General features: G+C 36.9%; 2 protein-coding genes, 1 long non-coding RNA gene and 1 pseudogene across 3 annotated transcripts; 2 read left to right on the top strand and 2 right to left on the bottom strand.

The window, feature by feature from the left end:
• The first annotated feature begins 366 nt into the window (after positions 1 to 366).
• Positions 367 to 1,977, top strand: LOC123665905. Its single transcript, XM_045600135.1, has 2 exons — positions 367 to 1,045; positions 1,180 to 1,977. Exons 1-2 carry the CDS (start codon positions 608 to 610, stop codon positions 1,975 to 1,977), a joined length of 1,236 nt encoding a protein of 411 aa, XP_045456091.1. The 5' UTR covers positions 367 to 607.
• Positions 1,978 to 2,023: 46 nt separating this feature from the next.
• Positions 2,024 to 10,010, bottom strand: LOC123666192. The gene is made up of 4 exons (XM_045600389.1): positions 9,999 to 10,010; positions 5,698 to 5,700; positions 3,777 to 4,304; positions 2,024 to 2,815 (listed from the first exon to the last, which is right to left on the bottom strand). Exons 3-4 carry the CDS (start codon positions 4,104 to 4,106, stop codon positions 2,180 to 2,182), a joined length of 966 nt encoding a protein of 321 aa, XP_045456345.1. The 5' UTR covers positions 4,107 to 4,304; positions 5,698 to 5,700; positions 9,999 to 10,010; the 3' UTR covers positions 2,024 to 2,179.
• A 941-nt stretch (positions 10,011 to 10,951) lies between these two features.
• On the top strand, positions 10,952 to 12,220 carry LOC123666228. The gene is made up of 2 exons (XR_006745182.1): positions 10,952 to 11,464; positions 11,694 to 12,220. It is a non-coding gene; the product is annotated as an uncharacterized LOC123666228 (long non-coding RNA).
• Positions 12,221 to 17,595: 5,375 nt separating this feature from the next.
• LOC123665904 lies at positions 17,596 to 18,759 on the bottom strand (annotated as a pseudogene).
• Positions 18,760 to 22,348: the final 3,589 nt, after the last annotated feature.

Raw genomic sequence — 22,348 nt, 5'->3', positions numbered from 1 at the left:
AATTAAAAATTGATTTTCCAACTATGTTCTGGTAGCTTCCAGTGGCCAAAAAAGATAGGGTGCATAGAATCTGGAAGAAATAAGTTTATTGTCATTTCATGTATAGTCGTAGATAATAATAATAAATTAGTAATAGAAAAACAAGGTTTCACTATAAATTATCAATATTGTATAAATACATAGTGGTGAGGTCGTAAGGTTCAGTTTGGCTTGTGCCGGCGGATCAGTAAGAGAAACACGTCTTTCCTTCGTAAATCTATATTGGCAACTACTGTTTAATCGTAAAGTTAATTGAGACTACGTTTTAAGGTTCAAAATTGCAAAACAGAATCACCACACAGTAATATTTTTATATGTATATTAAGCGCAATACACATTGAGCCCGCCGGGCCGCCGACATATGTCGGCAACTTTTTGTCGGTGGTCTAGTTGGCGGCTTCACTTATTACAAGTCGGAAAATTTGGTCGGCGGCATGTCGGCGGCTTGAGATGAGAAATTTATTTGGCAGTCAGTGATTGCCGTGTGTCGATAAAAGGTTGTGTGGTTGTGTCATATAATTTTGGTGGTGTATCTTCGATAATTCAGTAAATAGAAATAATCTTAAAAATGGACGATGGCAGTGATCTGTTGATAGCAGCTTGTGGAATGTTTATTGCTGGATCGCTCCAAAGGGAACGAAGCTGTTGGGTTAGACCTAGTTTACTGAGTCGCAATTGTTATAGCAATCATGACAGATTAAAAGATTTGAAAGCAGATGACTTGATTGTACAAAATCCCATACATTTCAAAACATTCATGAAATTAACCAATAGCGACTTTGAATATTTATTGAATATTGTTGGGCCGAGAATAGTTAAAAAAGATACAAATTGCAGAATTGCAATTTCTCCACAAGACAGATTAGCAATAACATTAAAATACCTGACTACGGGCGAATCATTCATTAGCCTATGTGACGTGTTCAAAGTATCTCCTCAAATTATTTCATACATTATCCCAGAAGTATGCCAAGCTATAATCGATGGCCTTTCGGAGTATGTAAAGGTAAAGTTAAATGTTTATCTTTTTTAAATAAATATAAATATTAATAAATATAAATGTAAATTTTAAATAGATGTATATTTTTTGTGCTGTTTGATTTAGTTCGAAGTATAATTTAGTTAATGTTCTTATTTTAGGTTCCGAGAACTTCAAACGAATGGAAAAAAGTTGCAGATAGATATCTGAATAGATGGAATGTTCCTAATTGCCTTGGATCAATGGACGGAAAACACGTAAAAATTCAATGTCCACCAAGAAGTGGAAGTGAATATTTTAACTATAAAACTTATTTCAGTATTGTACTATTTGCATTAGTGGATGCAGATTACAAGTTTTTATACGCTAATGTGGGATGTCAGGGTCGTATTTCAGATGGCGGTGTTTTTAATAACTCTGCGTTATGCAGAATGTTAAATAACAATTCTTTAAATTTGCCGGACAACAAACCTCTACCTGGGAGAAATGTACCAGTGCCATATTTTTTTTTGGGTGATGATGCTTTTGCATTACAAACCCACATTATAAAACCTTACAATGGTAATCACACAAAAAGATCTCCCAAAAGAGTTTTCAACTATCGTATATGTCGAGGACGAAGAGTAGTTGAAAATGTGTTTGGGCAGTTAACCAGCAAATTTCAAATATTCAAAAGACCTATCCAGCTATGTCCACAAAAAACTGCTATTGTGACATTGGCCTGTGTACATTTGTTCAATTATATAAAAAAAAATATACAGCGAAACGAATATGATTCTGAAAATGATAACGGAGAAATCATACCAGGTGAATGGCGCACAGTAATTCCTGAAAATAATTGTTTTGTTGCCTTGCCAAGAGAGGTCAATACAAATCTGTGTCCTGAAGATAGAAGGAACGAGTTGGTTGAATATTTTCTCTCCGATGTCGGAAGCTTAGAATGGCAGTATGATCAATGATCAATTTAATCAACATCTAAATTTAAAGATTTAATAAAAAACATAATAATGATAGTTATATTTTAATTTGTGTTTACAATTAGTGACTCTTACTTAATCATAACATTTCAAAAGACAGATTTATTTCATGATTACTTTTCTCATGCTAAGCTATATTTATTTCAAATTATAACAATATAATAAAGATCTTAAAGAAAGAAAATTATTTTTCATGTAGGGATTTAAAAACGTTCTCTAAATCTTGGCTGCTTATACGTTCACTATTAGAACTTTCATCAAGCGCTACTGGTACTGAAGATTCAACTCCAGGAAGTTGCGGATGAGGGCTTATGTTGATGGGATATAGAGATGAAGGGTTTGTATTTGGCTGATTATCAGGATTTGTGGTGGTAGAATGCTGATGATTCGGGCTCGTTATAGTAGAATATACAGATGATGAGCGGTTAGAAGGATATGCATTTGGCTGATCATTTGGAGAACCTGTATAGTAACCTGGATGACTACGGGAGCTAGAGGGTCTTGCGTAATCTGCATACATATCTGTGTGATATCCAATTTCGGTTTCAAAAATAATGTTATTAATTCGATGTTTTACTATTGCATTTGTTGCTTTATCCATTTTTCTCAGTTTTGCTGCAATATATTCTCCAAAAAGAGTGTCTTCATCTTTTTCTTGTGTTTGATTTTGTCGATCGGAGACAGATTTCATAATATTCAGAGCTTGTGAAATCATTTCATTGTTTAGATTTTTTCTGGGACGTTTAATCGTGTCATCGGCAAATGAATGAGATGAATCATTTTGCTGGGGTTGTACAACACTGCTCTCGTTTGATGTCTCCTGAAATTAAAATATTTTTAATCTGTTGTATTGTGTTACATAGAAAGTAAAGATAAATAATTTAGTCAAGATTTAAATCGGATGTATACAGGGTTATTTTATGAACAGTGAGCATACGTAAAATATTGTATCATGTGTATGTGTGTCGATAATGGAACATATGAAGCGAAAAAAAACATTTTTTTTTCAATGATATTTTTATTTTATTCCCTTTAAAATATCTTAAAGCACGGTGACCTTGTGGAAGTAACAAACAAGGACATTTGTAACAAAGTAAAAACCCTAAAGCCGGGTCCACTGCGCATTGTTACGAACAATATATTGTTTTGCTAACATGTTAGTTAAACCGTCCACTGCGATTTTCGAGTATAGACAATTTTAGTTAGTAACATATATTTTTAAAATGAGTTCCGACGAGGAAGACGTGTTCACAGTTTTGGCAATAGTGGATTTAATTCTTTAGTTCTAGTGAATTTTTATGCTCATAGAAAGAGCGTCCCAAATAACGGGTCTTTCCCGTATTAATTGTATAAAATAAAAAGTATTCTCCATAATCAAATCCATTAAACCGATAGACTAAACAAAAAAATTTGACGAGTTGTCTCTGGCGAGCACAAATCCGAAATGAATTAAAATGTCCCCCCGGCCCCCCCGCAGGCGAACGCGGGGATGTTATCCATCCGACTCTGCAAACAAAAACACTTTCAAAACAGTTAGGCCACGCCCCCAAATAGCATGACCTTGGTTATAATTTAATGTTTGTGTTAGCAAAACACGATAAAATGGCGCAGCGGACCCGGCTTAATGGGAACTAAAAAACACGTTTTGTCTTAAATTCGATGAACAATATGTACATTCGAATAACCCTGTATAACACTATGGTGGGTCAGCACTTTTGAACTTGTTCTCTTCTGTACAATAAAAAATTTTGGATAAAAATTATAAATGCATTTTTACTTACAGAATCGATCGTGGCAGTAGTAGTATTCTTGTTTTGCAAAAAACTAAATGATTTATATGCAAACCACTTGCTCTGATAAACACAATCTGTACCGATACCCGACTTTTTTGAGTCAGTCACTTTTTTTTTCTCTCTATAATACTGACTTGTCAAGTTTTTAATTTTTCTTTCTATTTCTGATACATTTGTATTAAAATGGTTTGCTATTTCATTCAATGAGTCGAAACGCTTTGGTCGACTTTTATGATCTGGGTGTTTTGAATTCCACAATACCTCCTTCTCATGATAAAGATTAATTAACGTAAGACATTTTTCGTCGTCCCACTCCATGTCGTAAAAAATACAAGCACGTCACTACAGGTCGAGCGTCGCCGGGCAACTGAGCGCAGGCGTACCCAAGCCGCCAACATGTCGGCGGGTAACACGCGCGGGCGCATGTTGCCGACATGATTCTTTTCATACAGGCCGCCGGGTTGTGTCGCCGGGCTTTGTCGGCGGCCCGGCGGGCTCAATGTGTATTGCGCTTTACTATACTAATAAATAACTATTCGCTTAACTATAGTTATTGGATAACTCTCAATATAATTATGTAGATACTTAAACTGAGGCTTCTACATAAACCCAGTGCGAACTAGGTGTATGTTGTAACACAAAAGATAAATAGTAGATACTAAGTAGACAAATAAGGTAGTTCCAGTAGTATCACCTTAGTGTGATGACTGAGCCCACCACGCCGTACTTGTTGGGGCAAAAAAGGCTTGAGATCGTCTTTCAATATTCCTATAAGATCCCTGGTGAGTCTGTAGTTGCGTATGTAATCTCTGTCTGATGATATTTTATAAAGATTGCGTATACTGCGACTTTGATGTCTTTTGTGTAAATCGTCTAGCCTTTTAGCTTCTTCTAGAAGGTACAACATACACAATACTCTTGCGGCCCTGTTATCACAAAAAAAAAACAATAATTAAGTATAAATATGTACCTATATTTTTTTAAATTACTGCTTCATGTGTTCTGAGTTCTAAATAGATTTTAAAGAAACATATTAGGTAGGTACTAAATACTTACATTTTTATAGAGTAATCCAACTTAAAATATCACTAAAACAAACTAAACATAATATAAATGGACTGAAAATCCTTGGCTAGAGCCACGAAATAGTAGCTTTTCGTTTCACACTAAAAGTTGTAAGCGTACGCCGAAGCTGTGGTTGAAATTTGTGGCTGTTTGGCTTGGAGAATACCGATGTAATAATAAGAACATACAAATATTTGTTTTCAAATCACGCCGTCTACAGCCATGCAGCGCTAGTAACGAACAGCGTAGAAATTAATCTTAGGGAATACCCTTATAGCCCTCGTCGCTGTAACAGCGGCTGTCATCTAAGCTGTAACGATATTTACGCTTAGAGAATTGCACAGCAGATTGGACGGGAGAACAAAATTAAATTAGACTAATGTAGAAAGTAATTTAATACAAGTAAACACAATTTTAAGCTTAATACAAATTTGAATTAACACCTTTATCTTCCTTTTATGGATTAAACGAACGTGTTTAACACAACCCGAAATTATTTTAAATCTATACTATGGACCGAAAATATACGTTTTTGATTAAGGGGCTACATTACCTCAGCTCGAATTCAGATGTCCCCCGCACTTCGTCACAACCGCAACCCGCTCGCGGGGAGCGCGCGGCTTTTCGGCGCGCTCTCTCGCTCTTACTACTTACTACGACGTGTACCTAACACACATAGCTATTATGCCGGTCGTTACATCTACGATTCCACAGATAAGTAGTAGACAGTACACGTGCGCTCGCTCGTTTGTACCTACTACACACATAAACTACTATGCTGGTCGATGCCGGACGAGTAGGTACCTAGGTATAGGTGGGTAGACTGTATTTACCGCAGTTAAACGGACTCTGTACGGAGCCCGTTTTGCTCGCAATTGAAGGTGGGCATAAAAGTAAAAACTAAACTATATTTAGTAACATTCTGTTATATCTCTAATCGGCATATTTCGTGCATGTCTAGAATAATCTCTGGCAACATGAATTTTTCATAGAATAATATTAATTTATTTTCGATTTCCTTCCAATATTGGTTATCTTTTTTTATGATTTCAACTCATTGGATTATTGCACCCAGACCAAACGCCAAAAATGCATTGCTACTGATCAGTTATCTGTAATTGTCCTTGGACTTGGATGTACCATGTTTTTTATTAATAATACAACAATTTGCCGTTTTTTTCCAAAATTTTATCTCTTTTTATCTTTAGCTTCTTCCAAGCTTGTTTTAAAGGCCGTTATGGGGCACTTAATTTCAACGATGTGTCTTCTCCCTCAACTCCATCGGGAGTCGCACCAAGAAATGGAAACTCCCTATTGATAAAAAGAACGCATGGCTCTATTTTTAAATTGAGTTTTGTATTCTGACGTTTATTGATAACTTTTGCAAAATTTGAAGCAGTTAGAAGTTTTCTTCTTAGTTCTAACCATTCACTTGAATCTCGCTGCAAAACAGTTGCTCTTTCAATTGTTTTTCTTTCTTCTTCTGAAGATGGTAAGCCTTTTAAAAAATCTGTTTTGACTCTGTTGTATTCTGAAGTGGTAATATCGGGCTTTTGACAATTTGCACAATAGTCCTTTTCGCTGTCTTTGGTATTGAAAAGTATTTTTTCCCTTTTCTCGCATAATTAGCTCTCTGTTCTCGTTGTTTTGACCTTTTCTCTTCGAGCTTTTTAACAAGTGCCCTGGGACTTTTTCCTAAAATAGCCCTGTGTAGATGATAAGTGGGCGCTTAGTATTGAATGATACTACAGCAGCTTTGCAGCGAGATTCATAACCCGTAAACCGTACCGTACCGTAAGTAAGGTAAAATTAACGCGTTTCCCGCCGACAAATTCATTTTGTTGATATATTCACTAAATTACAAATATCTCCAGATCCATACATTTTCGCGGAACTAATGTTATTTTATTTGGATAGGTATTGACCTACTCTATCTCATTGTAACGTTTGAGTCACGAATTTTGGGACACCCGGTATAGTGCTGAGCCTATCTACACCGCAAATCCCACCAGTGGTTGCTTACGCAGCCCTACGTCACACGAAATACGCTAATAGCGAAACGCCCAGCAATGAAGAATAGCAATTCGACGAAACGAAATAATTGTTAAGAGAATGAACGAAGAATAAAAATATACGTTACAAGTGTACATTAAAATCATAGCTGCCTCCGAAAATTCGATTTGAAATAACCCAACAAAGAACAATGGGTAATTTTGTATGGAACCCGTACCCACGTTGTAGCATCTTAGACTAGGTGTCATTTAGAAGAAGCTTAATTGACTAACTCAAAAATGAAAGAATGACTGAATGAATGAATGGGAGACCGAAGTTATCATACACATTTTAATTTCCAATGGTTATAACAATGGCACCTTTTTCCGTTCTGTAGACCAGATAAAACACCGGTCGGCTTTTCTGTTTAAGGAGAAACCGACTTAGCTTCCTTCCTAGCATTCGTTTTCGATATAGAAGAATAATAAAAAAAAACATCAATCTTAAAAAGCAGTTTTATTTTAAAACACAGCAACATCATTTTTAAATTGTGTTGTCACTCTCAATGATTATATCATCCCAGGCACTTGCCGGACCTATGAAGTTATCTTGGTGTCTGCCAACACCTAAATACCATAGTATACTAACAGTGTGGGCACAAGCACCTAGAGTTCTCATGCCCGTCATGCAAGAGCAATAATAGGCCTCGATGGCTTGTCTGCCCTGGACATTCAATTTGATCAAAATATACGTGTAATAAATTTTATTCGATACGTGCCTCGATAATATGCGGCCTCTTACTAACGAGCAGTTTTCAGTTACTAGCCCATACTGCGACATACTAGGGCTAGGGCTAGAAGATAGTTCAATATTATATATACCATCTCGACCTCGCAAATGTTCGGCAACATATGATCTGGCGAGCTTTAAGTGGTATGTTCCCAAACTGAATAAAATGATGTCTTCTTTTGTCAATTGTGGAAATGGTATTGATGTAGCCGTCATTGAAGAGAACACCGCCCGTTGTCTATTCATGTTTTCTGCGACTACATAATTGCCCAGTCTATTAGGTTCGGTAATTCTTTGAGCTATTATATTGATAAAAGCGTGGGCATGCTCGTTGTCTGTCAGACGCTGCCTAAATGCATTTATAAGGGCTCCCGCAATGCGAAAGTCTTCAAATATGTGAGGGAGTGTTTTGTTAATAACTGTATGTCTGAATATCTTGTAGTCCCTTTTGAACCATCCGTTTATGACTTCAATGACCCATCGCACCATTGTGATTTGTCGAGATTTATTTGCTTGAATATCTGTGAGCTGTGTGGCGTGCCTATCTTTGCTTGGCGGCATATGGGCAACATAACCAGCACTTTCTATATCTGGTATAGAGTCTCTAAAACCTCGATCTAATATAAAAACGTCATCTGTTTGTAATATTATATGCACTGGGGACGTTTGATCATTGATTATCTCACTCATGATTTGAGCATCGGTTTTTGTTGCAGCGTATGGTCCACATATATCTATAATATAGCCGTCTGGGCAAGTAATTAAAAAGGGTTTTAACAAGTTTTTATACTTGTGTAAGCTGTAAGTCCTTTTTTGGAATAAAAAGTTTTTGCTTTTCTGTACGTATATATACGAACCATCACAAATAGCTATAGCTACGGGGTTTGTAGGGTTGGAATATATTGATGCCGGCACTGCAAGGCTATGAGCTATAATTTCATCACGGCTTATATGGTTGAAACCTAAATGGCGAACAACAAAGTCTTGGGCCAAGCAGTTTCTTGCAGTTTCAAGTAAAATACCGATCGTTTTACGCGATACACCTATTTGAGAGGCTATACGTGTATTTGGTTCACCAGACCTTTGTTTTAATAAATAGACCCCCAGTGCAGTTTTTGGCCTTCTACATTGATCTAAAAGAGACGGTGTTTCATTCAAAACGATCTCGAATTGTTGGTGTGTTAAGCCAGTTAGGTAATGTAGATCCTCAGGTGAAATGTTGTTTATATTGTCAAAATCGATATTATTCTTATCTTTATATGCATCTCGTAACGTATCGATTATATCTTTGAGATGGTCTGGTGTGAATATTGTTTCTCCATTATCATACAGGGAGCTCCAATCACTTGTGTTGATGTGTGTTGTACAAATGCGTACATTTTCAGGAACATACACGCTATGGTTAACCAATAAAAATACTTTTATAAACCTGGACACTCTATGAAGTTCTTGATTGATGCACCCGCGGAATAAACAGTGACGCGCCGTATTTGCAACCCTCCTATAAGTTGGAACAGACGTTGGTTGCAAGTGCTCTGGATTTGCTGGTTCTTGGTTTTGTTCTTGTTCGAACCTGGCTTGCTGTCGTCTTCCCGCTACCCAACAACGATGACACATATACTGAAGTTGATTAAGGGCTATCTAAAAGAAAAGAAAAAAACTCAAGTTACGTAACAAAAACAATAAAGAACTTAATGTTTAAAAAAAAAAACAAAAATACACGAAAGATGTGAGTGAAGACAAAGACACAAACACGATGAACTAAAGTTATGTGTATAGTTTATATTTACCTCATTTATGTTAATCCGTTCCATGACGTATTCGGTGAAGCCTGGATTGTCTTCCAAATAGGCTCGCGTTACTACATGCCGGTTTCGGTCACGAAGTACCGATCTTGTACACGTAATACACAATACACGGCGTTGATCTTCCATTTCGTCGAAGCAGGAGAGTAATATTTAATCCAATCGCTAAGCAATACACTGAATTCCGTTGTGAAGGCCGAGGTTGTAGATGAATAAAATAAACTAAGATGATAAATGCGTGCGCTCAAAGACAGTTCCAAACAGGTACTAACTATCGAGGCGGCGTGGCGCGGCGTCGGCGACTACACGCTTTCTGTTTCACTCGCACTTATGTGTACGTCGGCTCTACTGTACTACTCATTCGATGATTGTGGCTATACGGTTATATAGTAAATGCTAAATAGGACACACCGATGCTAGCGCATATTAGATCAAAGTACCTAACAGATAAAATCACACAAACGTCAAATCTGCGTGGGGATTTTACTAAGGATTATCGATATTTTCAAAATTGAATATCTTTTTTCCCCCGCAAGCTACAAAATTGCCCCCATACAACAAATATATATATTTTTAAAGACCTTTCTAATGGTACCAATTTAAATTTGCTACAAGGTGGGTACGTTTTGTTCCATGTTCTTTCTTCATATCATATTTAGTCCTTGCAATCTTTTCGTCAGCGATTTTTCTTTTCAGTAAATTGAAAAAAAAAACCGGTCGAGTTGAGTAACCTTCTCCTTTTTTCGAATTCGGTTAAAAAGACTTCGAACGAAAAGAGCGTACATTTCTAAAAATTCTTGATCTGCAATACCATCCAAACACAGAAGACTCCAATATAATAACAAAGATTCAAATTCAGACGCTTTCCACTTACCCATGTCAGCAGTTGGTCGGGGTAATCTGTATATTTCACTAGGTGGTTTTATAGATATCGAACGTTTATCAACAGTCGCACTCTGTTGTTTAGTTAGTTTGAACTTTACTCCGGGTATTTTTAATAATTCCAATAGCTGGTGCGTAACTCCTAACAAACAACCATGCATGTAGTCTACTGGAAACCCCCAAACACTATCAAAGTGAGGCAAAATTTCAACAAAAATCATTGATCCCTTAACACCCATAATAGGCTAGTTGTCTAAATTTGATTGATTGTTAGACAATATACCTTAATATCTATTATACATGAGAAAAATAATATTTTTAAAAACATATCGATTTTAATTTGTATTTCGCATTTAAAGAAATGACATTAAATTTCCCTCGAAAACACTCAAAACTGTCATGGCGTCTTGTGTAACGTCACTCCGTGCGAAACACAGCGGCTTTTATATGGATATTGTAAATGTTTTGTAATTAAAAATGAATCCTTCGTATTACAAATACTGTAAGATGCCCCAGTGTAAAAGCACAAGCATTAAAACGCCAAACAAATTATTTATATATGTCCCAAGCAAACAAGAAATACAGATAAAGTGGCTAACACTTGCAAGGAAAAATAATGCACATTTTATTTTTCAACAAATTCAAAAATGTATTTTTGTGAAGATCATTTCGATGTAAGTATGTAAAAAAATGTAATTTAGCGAATACATTATTATAACAAAACTGATGAATTTTGCTTTATTATTGTAAATATTGTTTGAGGTTAGATCTTTGTTAAAGTTTTGTTATTTAGTTCCGTATTCGAATAACTTATTGTACTTATTTAATAATAAGCACTTTTTTTGTTTCTTTTTAGTTAACAAATGATATGCTCAGTTATACTGAGTATCTATCATATTATGGGAAAAGTATCACAAGTGCGCTTGAAACCAGGATGTACTCCAAGTAAATTTGAATGTCAAGAAGACAGAAGAAAGCGGACATGCAGCAGCGCAGAACGACCGTACATGTTAAAAAAACAAAGAATGGAGATAATAGCAACTAGTCTTAAAGATAATACAAATACTATCAAGTGTTTGGAAAAACCAGAAGAAAGTTGTTCGAAAAGTGTACATCTCAAAGATATTCCCCATACAAGCTCAGGTAGATTTTAATAATAAAGAAGAGAAATTATCATTACATAACAGACAGAGACACGATCCTGGGTTTACTTCTTTTGCTTTATTGACATCCATACATCATTAATTCATAAATCGTTTCATATATGCTCGCGATGTCCGTCTGAGGCGATCTGTACATTTTACAAATTATAATTATAATTTCCCTCATTTATTTTGCAGATTGAAGTTAATTACTCTCATTTATTTTGCAGATTTTCAAACAGACGAATGAGTCAGAACCTTTATGTGAACAGAAAGTAAATAAATCAGTTCAAGTATTTCTAACACACAAGTTCAGAAGTAAAGCAAGTCAGACCAAAATAAAAACTGTAAACCAGGCATTGTCACCCTGGAAACCATCAGTGACATCGAGTTTCACGTTCCCATTTAAAACTGAGATTATTAAAAAATTATGTCCTGTCTCCAACCTACGCAAAATTACAAAAAAATTATTGATTGAGGAAGAGCACTCAGATAGTGATGTTTCCCTTTATATACCATGTGAAGCCACCTACAGTCGTTTACCATCCATACATTCATTGTAAGTTAAGTCATCTTCTTCAGACAGTGAATTGATTGCTGAAGAAAGAAAACTAGAAGCTGATTTGATGTTAGTGAACACACTTGAAAAAATTCAAAAGAAGCCTAGCTTGTATCTTGGTATTCCAAGTAATTGTTATTACTTGGTATTCCAAGTAATTGATATTTTAAAAGATGAATTAAAGATTCCAAAACATCACTTATTATTATGTTTACATAAGATAAGATTAGATGTTAAATTTAATCAGCTTGCAGATGATTATGGAATGACTTCAGCAAATTTAAGCAAGATATTCTTAAAAATATACCCCTTATTGCTAGTATAATGCGTCCTTTTATTTTGGAACTTGACAAAGATATGATTAAAAGGACTTTACCTATGGCATTTTTTTTTTATTAAAATAAATTGAGTCGCAATGAGGGTTTAATTGTAAAAAAAAATAAGATGGTTTGATGAGTATACAAAAATGAAATGAGAAGTATTTGGGTACGCTCCGGCAAAGGTAAAGAAGAATATTAAGGGTTTAATCATAGTTGAGACATTGAGAGTAAAAGTATATACAAAAAAAGTTAGGGTAGTCCCAGCTGGAGTCTTTTTAATGAATTGGTGACTGTCTGGTGGGCGGGGTGGCCTGCGATTTGATACAGTTGGTCCCGCCCATTCAGAACAGTCAACCAAATTGAGAGATGAAAATGATGTTGATGGATAATGGGGGTGAAGAGCTAAGATAAGGGAGGGGCTGGTTATGACATCGTCCCAGCAGCCGCCCTTCTCGCTGATTTGATGGGGGTGAAATGATATCTTAAACTAGTACATATGATTTTTTAAGTAAAAGGAATATAATTATAAAGACTTAAAATAGTATTAATTGTAGTATCGTAAAATGGTATTTTTATGTATTTTTTTTTTTTTTTTTTTTATGAATATAATATAGTAAAATGTAATGTTGTTTTTTATATATACATGATGGTTGATTTTGTTTGTTTTTTTTTTTGTGCTTATCCTAGGGTACATGGTAAAATAATAAGTAAAAAAAAGTGACAATGAAGTAGATAAAATTAACAGTAGTAAATTGAGACTTATTAACTAGCATTATACTCCTTGAGCACCCTCAGGATCGAGTCCGACAAGCGAAAGTAGGAACGGATACCGGCTCTGTGAGGTAGAAGCCCTACTAGGTTGTAAGGGTCCACTCCAAGGTATCCGCAGGTTTCTTCGTGTTTGTGCCTGAAGACCGAAAACTCAGGGCAGCTCCTCAGGAGATGGTCCAGGGATTGAGGAGTAGCTCCGTGGCAGGGACAGACCTCGTCCTCGGCGAGTTTAAATTTGTGTAGATATGTTTTATTGAAGGCGTGTCCGGTGTGTGTTTGAGTGAGTGTGAATGTGATGTGTGTGGATTTGAGAAGTGTGATCTATTGAGATTGATTTGGGTAAAACTTAATTTATTGCGCAGATCCATAATCAATATTATTGTCTGTCTTGGTTCGCATCGCCCTTACGATAGGACACGTGTGAGAGGTGGATGAATGTGTAGTATCGTGCTTGCTATTCGGGAATCGGGCTTTATGTCTGGTGCAGTTAAAGCATTTAGGTGTTTTGTCCTTGGCTGAGCAGTTTTGAGAAAGGTGCCCCTCCTCGGCGCAGTGTGCGCAGCGGTCGGAGGGGTTTTTGTAGTTTTTAGCGGTGTGTCCGAACTGCAGACACTTACGGCACTGTAAAAAGGGAGAGTGCTCCTCGACATGGACACGGTAAATGTCAATTCGCACTCTGCCCATTGCGTTGAGGGCACGGAAGGCACCGGGAGAGGTGATGAGTATGGCGTTATAAAGAGATTCGTTACGGTTATTGCGTTTGAATTTGAGTGAGAGGTGTTGGTTTGTGTCATTGTTTTTAAACTCACCGAGTTCGGGGTTTTGTGCCAAGATGACATCGATGAGCTCTTCGCTGGGTATTTCCTTGGAGATGCCCTTGATAATGACCATGGGTTTCAGTCGGTGGGCGATCTCCGCAGAGACCTTGGAGTTGGGAGCAGACTTTGTGCGGTTAAGGGTGTCGTCACGCTCCCTTTCGGAGTCGAACTCGACCCTGATGGCTCCTTTAAGTGGGACTACCCTTGCCGGATTGTACCCCAATTCCCTGAAGGGGACAGTCTCTTTGAAGGCAGTGATGGTCTCTTGCGGGTTGGCGCTCTTGTTTTTTGTAGTGATCACCAGGGCTGGCCTGGTGGTGGGGGGTGTGGCTACCACGACTTTGGTAGCCGTAGTAGACTTGACGGCGGAGCTGGGCGTGGTCTTAGAATTTATCTTCTTCGTGATGGACGCATATGAGTCGGTGATTTTTTTGGTCGTCTGTTCGGTATTTGTCTTGAGATTGGTGTCGAGGGAGTCAATTTTGCCCTCGATACGGCTAAGCGCCAGGAGGAGGGTTTGGCTGGTAGGATCTGTGGGAAGTGTAGAGGGAGTTGGGGTGGGGCGGGGGCACTCTTTAATTCTGCCGTGGATCTTCAGGGCGTCACAGATTTCATCGGCGGCCTTTATAGCGAGGTCCATGTTGAGTGCCGAGACACTTTTTTGTTTCTCGGTCGGCGTGAGGCACTTTTTAATGACGTCGGCGAGGGTGAGCACCGTCTTCTCAAAAGAGGGGGTGTCAGCGATCTCAGCTGCTCGCACGGGTAGGGTTAGGGGTTCGGATGGGGGTTTAGTAGTTTTTGGCTTGGGTTTAGTGGTAGCGGCGGCCCTGTCGGAAGGACAGGGGGGTGATGGTGGTGGCATATTTAGAGAGTACTATGAAATTGGTTCGTGAATTTGAGCGGAACAGTAAGAGGAGGGGGGGTTACAATGGGGGGGTTGGGGGGGTGGCGATGTAAATCAAGGATGGGAGGGGTGATATGACTTAATTTAGGAGGTTGGGATGCCGTTTTCTGCGAAACGGCGAAGGGGAAGGGGGAAAGGTAGGGGAGGAGAAGCCCCCCCTACTCTACTATGGAGATGCCCGATGAATTTTAGGACAGCACTTCGAGGGAAAAAGATATTCCCCTCGAAGTGCGAAAATTTCAGGTTTTGGAGAAGTTGGTGAGGGCTATAGATGGGTTGCCCCAAAGATCGGTTCAGACGACTGAACGAAAATTCGGTTAGAATCGGGCTCCGACGCACCGCTTAGGCGCCATGTGGCCTACCAACTTAATCGGTAATGGCGTCGGAGACCCCTTTGAGGCAAGAAGAAGGAGTGTAGGAAAGTTAAAGGATGGAGTAGGATGGAATTTTTTGAAATGTGTGCTCTAAGAGGTAGAGCACCTATTGGGGTTAAAAAAAAGAGGGGGTGTGGGGGCAAGTTTCGGAGTAGTAAGGGACGGAAGTGACGGGAAAAAAAAACAATTTCTGCAAAAAGCTGTTTATTTGGAAATTAAAAAAGTGAGGGGGGTGGGGGGTACCTCGTTTTAAAGAGTAAAACGAGGCGGTTCGGGAGTAATTTTTTAAGATTTTTAAAACGAAAAAATTTTGGGAGTGGGGGGTAAAAAGTGGTTAGGGGTTGAAAAGGGGTGAGTTCTGGGTGGGGCCGGGTAGATAATAAAAAATAAAGAATTTAGGTGAAAACCGCTTCAAAATCGGTTGGGAGGATCAGGAGTTATAGAATTTTAAAAGTTTCTTTACTTTTGCTCAAATAATTACGTAATCGTAAATATTGAGTTTTTTTCCCGTGGGAATTCCGGGAAAAAAAGTAGCAGAAAAGGAGAAGGGAGGTCTAAAATGATTTGCCCCAGAAGGGGGTGTAACTAGGATTAAGAACTAGGGAGTTATTAAGGATATAAAGTTAGGGCGTGGCGTTTTTTTTGCTCACAAACTTAGTACTGCGGTCGTAACTTTTGAGTGGAGGTGAATATCTTCGAAATTTATTATTAAAAAAATCTGGATTTTATTTAGTTCTGTTCTTATAGTTACACTGTAACACTAAATGTAATAAAAACTATGTGTCCTCGCTTGTAATTTTAAACTAGATCACTGATAAAGTTAATAATATAGTTTTGTAATTTGACGCTAAGTTTGCAAGCACTATTTTAGCTAAATTGTTCCAAAATTCTTCGATTTTTTTGTTTAGGGTGATTAAGGGAGTCACTACGAGTCTTTTGATGTATGGTAGGTAACCGTGGCACCAACACCCTCGGAAATAGCGGCAACGGCTACCTTTACCAAGTTAAGGTTTTTAGTCCAGAAAAAATACTTACAGTAGAGGAAAAATTTTTAAAATTTGCACACACTAAGAGATCTCTATGGAGCACTTTTTGATGAGAAAAAAAATATAGGTCGTCGCTTTAAATTCGTCAGCGTTCGCACTTGAGTCTTGTGAAAAGGGCGTTTTATCGCGCACTTAAGTTTGTAATACTTTTAAACTACCTATATTAAATGTAACAGAATTATCAAGTGTAATACATCAATTTGTAGGGGAGGATGTGGTGAATGCACTGACACTAATAGTTTTAAAAGATATTGATATCTGACGAAGTTATGAATTTTATAAATCAACACTATGAAAATTTCGACAGTTTTATTATAGAAAAAACACAAAAATGGCTGTAGAAAATTGAGTTTTTCACTGATTTGAATTATAAAACCACCAGCGGATAGCTGGCGGCAGCGCGCAACTTTTGAGATATTATACGGATTTTTAGAGCACAGTTTCGCTATTTTTGGGAATTTTTGGCACGGAGCGACGCGGAAACGATGCTCACGGGGCGAGCGTTCGCTGCAGACTTACATATGGCATTTAGACATAGGTATAATAATGTCAGTTGCATTATAGACTGCCTAGAGGTAGAGGTGCAAAAGCCATCTAAGGCTATCAACCAGGCCATGCATGACATGGTCCGATTATAAAAAAGCAAATACTATAAAGTATTTAATATCATACACACCAAATGGACTTGTTAATTATATTTCTCCTGGATTTGGAGGAAGAACAACTGACACATTGTAGTTGAATGGTGTGATTTTATAAAAACATTAAAAAGTGGCATGGTAGTAATGGCAGATAGGGGGTTTAAACATGTAGATAAATTTTTACAGAAAGCCAATATAACTCTGGTAAGACCTCCTAGTGTAGAAACAAGAGTGAAAATGTCGAAGAACCAAGTAAGAGTTACTAAACAGATTGCAAGCTTAAGAATTCACATAGAAAGAGTTATTCGGCACTTACGTGAATTTTACATGCTTAAGCCACATGCATATGTTAATTTTAAATTTGTTAAAATACTGGATGATATAATTATCATAGCATCAATCATTACAGCTTATACAGTCCACTGCTGGACATAGGCCTCCACAAGTTTACGCCAAAAATAACGTGAACTCATGTGTTTTTCCCATAGTCACCACACTGGGCAGGCGGGTTGGTGACCGCAGTACTGGCTTTGTCGCACCAAAGACGCTGCTGCCCGTCTTCGGCCTGTGTATTTCAAAGCCAGCAGTTGGATGGTTATCCCGGTTATCATAGCATGTGCCCTAGTTAATTTGCCAGACTCTTTAATAAAATAAAACTATTCTTTAATTTCAAAAAAGGGTTTTTATTTAAATAAATACTCATTTATACATAAGTACACTTACTGTACACTTTGATATAATAAAGGGAAATTTGAATAAAAATATATTTGTTTTCCAAAAGTTCAATAACTTATTGTTAATTAAATCTTCAACATATGTAAGGTTTAATGATATATTTATTATATCTACTTTTTTATTTTTATGATATTCTGGGTCAGCTACATAATAATAACAGTTTTTCTTTTGTGATAAAAACATTTGAAGCTGCATTTGGGTATTGTATTTTCCAGTAGGCTCTTCATTCTTTACAAAATTCTTGTAGGTCTTTTCATTAAGAGGACATGTGATTTCTATTATACCATCTTCAAAAACTTCATCTGGGGACCCCGCAATCATAGGATTTCTGTAGCTTAAAAAGAGACCACATTTATTGATTGTTTTTCTTAATTGTCCCTCCACAGTTTTTCTCACATCATCTTCTAAGGTGCGGCCACGCTTCATAGATTGAGTGTCGGGAATTTTGCCACCAAGTATGAGAGCTATAAGTGTGCCATCACTTGTTTTGCATCTGCTTACTTCGAAAGCTCTAGAAGCAGTTATTCGACCGTACCTTAATTCAAACCAAAGAGCACTATTTGATTGTTCTCTAGTTAATTCTTCTACTTTTTGTATTACAGACTCCGCTATTTGTATGTTCCCCAAAAAATCTTCCCCATGTCTTTCTTTAAGATTACATACAAGTTTATGCATTGAGACAGCTTCTATTTCACTTAGACAATATGTGGGTTGATATTTTAAAAGCTCACAATCTACAACCTTGCTCTTCTTAGCCTCTTGTTAAAACTTCTTTAGGGCAAATGAATTCCCTGGTAATACAGGATTGCTCTTTGTTAGTTCTTTCGTTATTGCTGTCCGTTGGCGCTGCTTCAGGTTCATCCACAGTCGTCTCAGTTGTTTAATTGAGACCTAATAATAAATAATAGGTTAGTTTATCATTATAGTATAGTATATAAATAAAATTATTGACAAACACGACTGGACTATTTACCTCCGCTGTTACATGAGGACTTGTATTTATGCCACATTTTTCTCGCGCAATGTTGAGCCGTCCGTGTTTTTGTTCTCAATTACTGTCGCTTGAGATTTTAAAACGTCCAAGAACACTTTCTTCTCCATTGGAGTAAAAATATGTTTGGATGTCATTTCAGATACAGACAGAAGTAGACAAGTATTATATCAATAAAAAAATAGCGTAACACTCAACAACGTAATACAACTTGCAAAAAGTGGTCTTTTTTGTTATTTTTTTTTTGTTTTGTTGGTTTTTTTTTTGTATGACAGTTCTCAGATTGCTTGCGTTTTATTTTTGCTTTGTTATAAATCATAAACAAAAACAAACAAAAAAAAATTCTTTATATTTACTTAAAATTTAATCATATTCACTTTTTAAAAAGTTGTAGTCTTTCGACTCTTGGAAGCTCCTTTTCTATATTTGCAGGGCGCGGGCGTAGTTTATACTCGCACTCTTTACAATATTATGTAGGTAGTACTTAAAAAGATTAGAACAAAATTGTATCGTCCACCGAACACGTGGATGCGTGCGCGCTCTTCAGCGCTCCGATCGAGTCTATCGTGTGGCGGAGAGAATAACTCAGAGCAGTGCCTAGGACTTGCGACCCAGGTGTAGGTTTAAGGAGATCCACTTTGAGATACGTATCAACGCTCACCTTCACTGCTCATGTTATCCGCCATAATATGTAACAATTAATTCGTATGCACAAATTAATTATCGAATGAGTCTAGGTTAAGCTACTAGCAGGATACAACTAGGGTATCGTGCCAAGCCAGAGCCAAGACTGCCTTAGCGGCGGTTGCACCGTTCGTTTCGTACACGTCGGAATAACTCGAGTAATATAATAAATGAGGGTAGATGACTATCGAACGATGTGCTAGGTGGCGCGATCGTTGCATCTGTTGTTTATAAATTCCTTTCTAATTGCGTATGACAGCGCTAGTGTTGACAAAGTAAATAAATAATATTGTGGATATTTTGTGAAAACATCAATATTTTATCATTTTTATATAATTTGACGGTAAATCAAAAACTAAAAATTCAATAACAGGGCGCATACAAAACGCGGCATCATTTGGTCAATCATTCATTCAAAACTAAACAACATCTTGAGTTCGATATCTTGAGATCGGTATCAGGTGATACGCTCTTGGTGAGGATTTATTAATTAGTAATGGTCTTGAGATCGTGATTAAATCCTGAGAGCTTATCAGCTGAGATCGCTCTTGAGATTGTATCTGAGAGCGATTTATAAATACGGGCCTAAATGAATAAAGGCAGAGTTCACCGACTTTTAAAACGGCTGTTTATCATTTAAACAACCGATTAAGTAAATTTTTAATCTTTACCACACGTTAACCAGTGTTCACAGACCTTAAACAGCCGATTACTATAACCGAGCGGCATTGTTTAACCGTTCATTAATGCTATATTTTGACATCTGCTCAGCAGATTATTCTGTAACTTTACAACAGTTGCAACATTACGTTATTAGTTTAAAGAGTTTTTGATAATAGATAAACATGCAGTCGGTGTTCAATTTCAATGTATTAATTGATAACTATCAAGATCACTACTTAGGCCTTCTTGAAAATCTAGAAGATATAGAGACAAAAACAATGCGACCGAGAGTATTTGAATTTTTCAAATGGGTCATAATTATTACGGAGAATACAATGAGGATTGATTTAAAACTAGATTCCGTTTGTCAAAATCTTTTGCACTGAACGTACTACAACTAACAGAAAATAAATTAGAATTCCCGAACGATAAGTAACTAAAAGTTGAAAAACATTAATATAAAATTGTATTAAATGAAGAAATTCGAACAAGAAAAATTGAATATAGGTACACTTTGGTTTTTTGGTTTGTCCAATGTTGTACGGCAATAAAAAAAGTTAAACGAAAAATCATTGTAAATTTTGCAATAGCGGAATGCTAATTTTGAAATACAAATGGAAATAAGAAAAAAACGAATAGGATGGATTAGGATTTAGGATTGGGAATCATGGTTATTAAAAATAGGGAAAAAGAATTTAGAAAAAGGTTAGGATCGATTAGGATTAATTAGGATTGGGAATCATGGTTTGGATGGATATAGGGCACTTATCTTTTCATGCTGCGAGGTAAGGCTTTGGTTACGTCACTGCTCGGCATAAGATGGCGGCCACACGTTCTGGTGTTTTTGGATTGCTTGTTGCTTGGAAGTCCCTGTTCGGGCGCCAGATGATCGATTCATTATCTACTTGCAATTTGATACTTGATTACTTGAAGAATGGAGATTGAAGATAAAATATGTCAAACTGAATTATACTATATTGCAAAATCACAATGATTTATCAATTGCTGCGCACGACGAGAAGAAAAATGGGAATGAGGGTGATTATGTCAAATCCCTGTGTTAAACGTTCTTTCAATTCACTCTATTGTCTATTGAACTCACAGTTTACACAAACACTTCACATCGACGACCGACGAATTAGGAATGGACCACACGATGTGAGCCGTTGCAGAGTTGCCACGCAATAATAATGTCAGACGTTCTTTAACAGTGACAATATAGGTAATAAAACAAAAAAATAAGTGTTTATTATAAAATACTACAAAATATGATTTGTAAGATATTTTAAGTATAAAAGTAAAATATAATGTTTAAAGGTCCCAAAAATATAAATTAGTATTTGCCTTTTCATCTATAGGTAGATAAATTAGCTCTTTTTCATTAACAAAGGCTGTCATCTGGCTTAAAAAATTCAAGAGCTTCCTTACTATATGGTGGCTTATTTTTATTATTTTTTTTAACTTTATGCTACTTAAATAAGGGTCAGAAGTTAGCAAAAGTCGGTTTTAGCACATCTTCGTCGCATTCTCTTCTAGAAAACTTTCTAGGGTAGCTCTCTCTATACTGTCGAAAATGTTTGTTTCGCACTTCTGCAGCTTCTTCTGATAACTGACCAATTGGCAACAGAGCGTGAGCTATTACGCTTGATGAGTACACCAATATTTTATGTACTGTGGGTGACATAGGTTGCCATGAGTAGTACAAGTTTACGTATATTTTAGCTGTACTCATGGTAAAGCTTGAAAACTTTCCTAAATCAATTTCGAAGCCAGAAGATAGAACCAGAAGAAGAAGTATTGTATAAGAAGAAGTATTGTTTTAAACTTTTTTATCAGTTCTATATTAATGCCCGTGATTGAAGCTGCTACGTCTTCGTTTTGAAAAAATCGTCGTGATGTATTACCATCATTGGTATTTCCGTAGCTAACCTTGGGAATGTCTACCAATAATCCCAAATTGTCTTTAAATTCTTTTTGAATGTTTACTTTTGCCATCTGAATTTTTTCTTTGTCATTTTTATCACTGATTCTATTTTTATGTACTTTTGCGCTTAATTTAAATGAAAGGTGCAAAAAAAAACCAAAAATCTTAGTACTTGTTCACGTAGGAACGCGCGGGCGCGGTGGCGGGTGCGGTCGCGAAGACGTGGCGGGTTCGTGTTCACATTGGCCGCCAGGCGTTTGCGCGGGTGTGACGTGTTATCAGAGATTGTAACCATGGACGACGATCTTTTATTTTTACCGAACCGAAAATTCATACCTAAAGTGGGAGATGATAAAAATTAGAATTGGTGTGCACGAAATTAATAAAGAAAGAGAACGGTACGGTGAATTTCATACTTTATATAGTAATTTGAGAGAACATCCTTCAAGATTTTT

Source organism: Melitaea cinxia, chromosome 25, assembly GCF_905220565.1.
Source record: "Melitaea cinxia chromosome 25, ilMelCinx1.1, whole genome shotgun sequence".
Classification (NCBI taxonomy): Eukaryota; Metazoa; Arthropoda; class Insecta; order Lepidoptera; family Nymphalidae; genus Melitaea; species Melitaea cinxia.
This window is presented reverse-complemented; position numbering and strand designations above follow the sequence as displayed.

Coding starts and splice junctions, on each gene's coding strand:
- LOC123666192 (XM_045600389.1), bottom strand. CDS start 4,106: ATGGAGTGGGACGACGAAAAATGTCTTACGTTAATTAATCTTTATCAT. Junction 2,816..3,776: donor CTACTGCCACGATCGATTCT/GTAAGTAAAAAT, acceptor TTTTAATTTCAG/GAGACATCAAACGAGAGCAG.
- LOC123665905 (XM_045600135.1), top strand. CDS start 608: ATGGACGATGGCAGTGATCTGTTGATAGCAGCTTGTGGAATGTTTATT. Junction 1,046..1,179: donor GCCTTTCGGAGTATGTAAAG/GTAAAGTTAAAT, acceptor TTCTTATTTTAG/GTTCCGAGAACTTCAAACGA.